The sequence below is a fragment of the Chrysochloris asiatica genome, unplaced genomic scaffold (genome assembly GCF_000296735.1).
Source record: "Chrysochloris asiatica unplaced genomic scaffold, ChrAsi1.0 scaffold00062, whole genome shotgun sequence".
Classification (NCBI taxonomy): Eukaryota; Metazoa; Chordata; class Mammalia; order Afrosoricida; family Chrysochloridae; genus Chrysochloris; species Chrysochloris asiatica.
This window is the reverse complement of record NW_006408580.1, coordinates 61,380-67,140: the sequence shown is the minus strand read 5'-3', so window position 1 is coordinate 67,140 and position 5,761 is coordinate 61,380. Positions and strand designations below refer to the sequence as shown.

General features: G+C 44.2%; 1 protein-coding gene across 1 annotated transcript; it reads left to right on the top strand.

Moving 5' to 3' along the window:
* Positions 1 to 244: 244 nt before the first annotated feature.
* Positions 245 to 3,081, top strand: SPACA5 (sperm acrosome associated 5). The gene is made up of 4 exons (XM_006864216.1): positions 245 to 389; positions 1,021 to 1,179; positions 2,800 to 2,878; positions 2,982 to 3,081. Exons 1-4 carry the CDS (start codon positions 245 to 247, stop codon positions 3,079 to 3,081), a joined length of 483 nt encoding a protein of 160 aa, XP_006864278.1.
* The last annotated feature ends 2,680 nt before the right edge of the window (positions 3,082 to 5,761 follow it).

Below are 5,761 nucleotides of genomic sequence, written 5' to 3'. Positions count from 1 at the left end.
TTTCTGAAATTCTCCCTGTCTTTGTCTTTTCTGTATATATCTCAGCATCTACCTTTCTTTCTGTGTTCTTGGTTTCTGACAGAGCTGTCTCTGAGGAAGGTTGGTGAAATGCCCAGCCTTCCAGCATCTGTGTTCCAGAATCTATCACTTAGGTTTTTGTTCATAAAGCCTAGAGTTCTAATTCTGAACACTGCAGCGAGAGTCTGGAGCAAGGAATCAGCTAAGAGGGCTTGTGGGTATTGTAATGGAGACCCGAGGCACTGTAGTGGTAATCCTGGCCATACTGATGGTAGCCACTGTGGATGCCAAGATCTATGGACGCTGTGAGCTGGCAGTGAAACTGGACAAGGCGGGCCTCAACGGCTTCAAGGGCTACACCATTGCAGATTGTAAGACTCCAGATGTCCCTGGTCCTGTCCACATCCCAGGCCAGCTACCAATCCCTTTTTATTTCCACTGTAGCGTAGTGGTTACGAATCGGGCTGTGAACCGCAAGGTCAGCAGTTCGAAACTACCAGCGGTTCCACGGGAGAAAGATGAGGCGTTCTGCTCCCGTAAAGATTTACAGCCTCGGAAACCCTGTGCAGGGTCGCTATGAGTCGGAACCGACTCCATGGCACTTAACAACAACAATAACATTATCACCATTGGGAGTATGGTAACTCTGTACAATAAGCAGTGGACTGCAAAATCTCAAGGTTGGCAGTTCTAGCGCACTAGCCCCTCTGTAGGAGAAAGATGAAGCTTTCTATTCCCACAAAGATTTAAAGCCTAGAAAACCTTATACAGAGTCTTTGCTATGAGTCAAAACCAATTCTACGACACTTAACAACAACAACATTATCACCATCACTACCATCATCATTAATATTTCACCAGAAACATCAACACCATCACCAGACCGAGATCATCACCTCCACAACTGAGATGCCAATCATCTCTATCCCCACTCCCTTCATTCTAACCTTTCTTATTCCCAGGGCCCATGCCTACCTGTTACTTCTTCTCTTCTGGCCCTAGGGTTGTGCATGGCACATTATGAGAGTGGCTTTGACTCCTCCTTCATGGACCACAATCCCGATGGTAGCAGTGAATATGGCATTTTCCAACTGAACTCTGCTTGGTGGTGCGACAATGGCGTTACACCCACCTGGAACCTCTGCCACATGAATTGCCGTGGTGAGGAATCACTTGGGATACCCTGAAACCCTGCCTAGCCCCACTTTCTCACACACAGAGGGCAAGGTTGTCTAGGTCATCATCTTCAGCAACAAGCCTCTTTAGAAAAATAATAGGGAAAAGTAGCAAGTTGCTTGGACTGTTAGCACCATCTTGTATCATTACCAATACTACACTGAGAAGTTTTTTCAGGAGGACTCAGTTCTAAAACCTTACCCAGAATAGAAGCTGCCATTTTGTGGGTTGTAGGAAACAGGAAACTTAGTTCCGTATGAAATGGAGAAAGAGGTTACCCTGATTTGATGTTGGGGTGGTTCAGGATAAGCCAAAGTGATGGTTGAGATTTTCCAGGCCCTGAGGAAAGAAGCAATTGTCTGGCTGTAGGAATGGAAACAAGGTACCTCCATGTAGAAAGGAGAGAACTTGACTCCAAACAAGAATATGGTATCGTTGAAGACAAAATAGTAGTTGAATGTGTTCAGGGCTAGCCAAGACAGGTCAAAATGAAAACTAAGGTTATTTGGGACCAGCCCAAGTTCTGCCAACATGGCAGAAGAGGTCACCAGGGTTGGTCAATTTGTAGGTTGATGTTTTCAGGATTGACCACCAAAGAAGTTGAGGTTGTCTATGATACATTAACAAGAAAGTGGAGGTTGTCCAGGATTAGCTAAAATGGAGGTTGAGGTTCTAGATCAGTCAGCATGGAGGTTGACATTATTTATAACCAGTCGAAATGACAGTTAACGTCATTTAAGACTGACCAATATGGTAATTGATATTGTCCCTGACTGGTTAAGATGGTGGTTAAGGTTATTTATAATTAGTCAGAATGTTAGCTGAGGTCCAGTCAGGATGGCAGTTGAGTTCATCTAGGACCATGCACCATGGTAGTTGAGGTTGTACAGGGTTAATCAACATAGAGATTGAGGTCATTTCTAGCCAGTTAAAATGGGAGTTGAGGTTATCTAAGTGTAGTGGTTACGAATCGGGCTGCGAACCGCAAGGCCAGCAGTTTGAAACTACCAGCTGTTCCGTGGGAGAAAGACGAGGCATTCTGCTCCCGTAAAGATTTACAGCCTCAGAAACCCTGTACAGGGTTGCTATGAGTCAGAACCTTCTCCACGGCACACAGTCACAGCCACCAAAACCTGAAAGCAGAGTATTTGACATCACTAGGACTGACCAACATTGCAGCTGAGTAGTTTCCCAGCCAGTCAACATAGTGATTGAGGTTGTATTGGTCCAGCCAGCATTTCAGTTGAGATCATTCATAACCAGACAAAATAACAGTTGAAGTTATCCAGAACTGGCCAATGTGAAATCTGAAGGTATCCAGTACCAACAAATATTGTAGATGAGGTTATTCATAACCAGTCAACCTAATAGTCAAGGTCATCCAGGATCAGTCACTATGTGTTAAGATTGTACAGTGCCAGCCAATATGGCAGTTGAGATAATCATAATCAGCTGACAAATGAGTCAAGGTTATACAGAATCAGTCAATGTGGTGGTTGAGGTCATTCAGGTCCCAAGGAATCCAGAACCCTCTCCGATTGTCCTCTACACACTGTCACTGTGTCCCCAGTGCACAGTATTGTCATGTTCCTCTCTTCTCCCTAGACCTGCTCAATCGTCATCTTCTAGATGACATCCTGTGTGCCAGGCAGGTTGTTTCCTCAAAGAAGGGTATGGCTGCTTGGTGAGTTTATGGGGATAACCTGGACTCTGGGAAGCTGGGATAGTAGTACCATTGCCCCACCAGCTCATGCACTTCATCCTCCCAACTTTCCTTCATTTCCCAGGGATTCTTGGACTCAGCACTGCGATGGCCATGATTTATCTGAATGGCTCAAGGGGTGTAATATGCGTGTAAAAATTGACTCAAAGAAAGTGAATTCATGACTCAGATGTCCAAAGAGAGAGATTTTCTTTTTTTCTCTCCTCCTTTTGTGGATTTAATAAAGTATGCTATCTATAAACAATGCAAGAGTCCCTTTGATGCTTGACTTCCTTCAACTTTCCAATGCCTAGAGATACCCCCATTCAATTACTTTCCTCATGTACTCAAATACCTAATCAAAGGGTACCAGATCACTCAGGGGGACAGGATAGTGTTCTCCTAGGTTCAAATCTCAGCCCTATCACTTATTACCTTTGTTGCCTTGGATAAGGAAACTTTTTCTGTGCCTTACTTTTCTCATCTTAAAATGAGGATGATGATAATGATAGTAACTATCTCATAAGGTGGTTGGAGTAAATGAGTTAATGTTTGTAAAACATAGAAAGCATTTGGTACACATTCCAGTTAGAGGTTTGGAGACAGGGGCAGGGGTAATGAGATAGGAAAATTGATTTCTCTTAAAAAGAATCACTCAGGTAGTATAGGCACAGTAGTGTTGGGGGTTGGAGCTCTGCTTTTGGTGGGGAAGGGGTGGCAGGCACCATGTTGGGCTACAAAGGGGGCAAGAAGAGACCCCTGAAACACCCCAAGAAACAGAACAAGGAAATGGGTGAGTGAGATAAGACTTTCATGAGAAACAAAGAGAAGAGCAGAAGAAATTGGAAGAGCTAAAAATCAAAGGCCATGGGGAAGGGTTCCCTGGCTACAGGTGAAATTAAGAAATCTGGAAAAAAAAAAAAAGCTATTCTTTGTGCCTGAAGAAATGGTGACCGTTGATTCCATTTCGGTTTAAACATTTGAATTCCCTACTAGAACATCTCTTGTCACCTATAGTTAGATTGAAGTGTTGTGTTGGAGCCTGTTGTACTGAACAGGAAAAGGTAAAAACATTCACTGCCCTCTCTGCCCAGGAAACAAGCTAAAATGTTAATCAGGTTACTGAGTGGGATCAATCCTCTCTGCCCAGGAGTCAAACTAGAATGTTAATCAGGTTATTGAGCAGAACCAATCCTCTAGCTTTCCTCCTGTCTTCAAACAGGTCCGCAACCTAATCCCTCTCCGATTCTGACCCCATCTAAGTCTGCACTGCCCTATATTTGAAGCTCAGAATCTGGAGAAGCTCGCTCCTCTGAGCCAGCTGGCTTAATAAAATCTGAAGCTCTGCTTCACCTCTCTGAGTGGCTTTGGTTTCTTCCACAATGGATCAAGAGCTGCTATGACACACTTGAATCTAAAATTGCTGTAACATTTGGTTCCCTGACGCGGAAACTGACCTTGCTGGCCCCTTGAGCCACTGAATCAGAGTCGGGGAGTGGCTGATGGTGAGCTCCCCTCTGTGGATGAGATTTATTGGTCCCTCCTCCTCCTGAGTGGGGGCAGCCAGCTGCCGCACCTACCTCTCCCAGCCGGTCTCGAAAGGAGAGGTGAACTAGAGAAGCTAGGACTTCTGGAACAGGAAAGGCTGCTGGGCCCTGGTTAAACCCAGTCAGGCCTGTCCCTACAGACAGAAGTGAAAGGCTGATCCCTTCCAAGGTCTCACCTAGAGGCCTCAGTCAGGAATTCCCCTGAGGAGGGTGGTGATTTGTTGAGTTCAAGAAGCCTTAAGTGCGGCTTGCCATGCCTGGTCTATGTGGTTCCATGGCTCCAGCTATGGAATACTTAGGTGATATGGGGAATTCTCATAGTGAGCCCACAGTCTTAGAATGTATGTTAACTAATTAAAAAAAAAAAAATGGAGGTCTTGTGTGCAGGAGTGTGTGAGTGTGTCTGGTACCGGGCTGGTAGAGAATCTCATATGGCTTAGGGAGATGATCTTCACTGCTGGCGCGGAGTGGACTCCTTTCAAAACTCTCCAAAGCTAAGAGACGCTTGAAAATCTTCGTGGGAGGAACAGCAAAGTCTGGACACAATCTGTCTGTTTTAAACGCACCGCCATGAGTGGCCTGCTGGCCAGGAGCATGGTAAACTAAACTCTCCAGGCAGCACCGCCAAGAATCTTTTCTTGGGAGTTCTTTGGCCCTGTGTCGTCTCCTGCACTCACCGTAGCCTTCATGTTTGAGATACCCTTTGCTTTATTCTGGGTGCTCACATCGGGGCATGGTAGACAGGAAGTAATTTCCTAAAAATGCCCCTTCTGTTTCTGTTAAGGTTAACCTCTGTATATAAAATAAAAATACAGGCCTCAAGCTTAAAGAAAAGTGCTGTAAGGCGTAATTCTATATGGTTTCTATATGGGTACCCTCTTATAACATCAAAGGAAATGGTGATGGTGTTTTACTGTAATACAGCTTGGCCAATGCACGATCTAGATGATGGGAAAAATAACCTTTGAATAGATCCTTAAATTATTATACCATCTTACAGCTTGAATTATTAAACCACTGTGTCAGATTGTCTAGTTGTTTGTAAAATTACTGTTTTTGTCCTGTATTTATGTTTAAGAAGCTGAAAACAACCTGGAATTCCAAGAATATGTAAGTTATATCACATATATGTACTATAATGCATTTATACCGCTAACATGAAAGCCATGCATAGGAAAAATGAATACAGATGAGTATTAGGTGAAAACAGAGTTCTAAGCAGGCCTGTACATATACAAAGAGATATGAATAGTCATTAGGGAAAAGCATAACTTGACCTAGCGAACCTGCCTGGCCATATTCAGCCACCGAGGAAAGC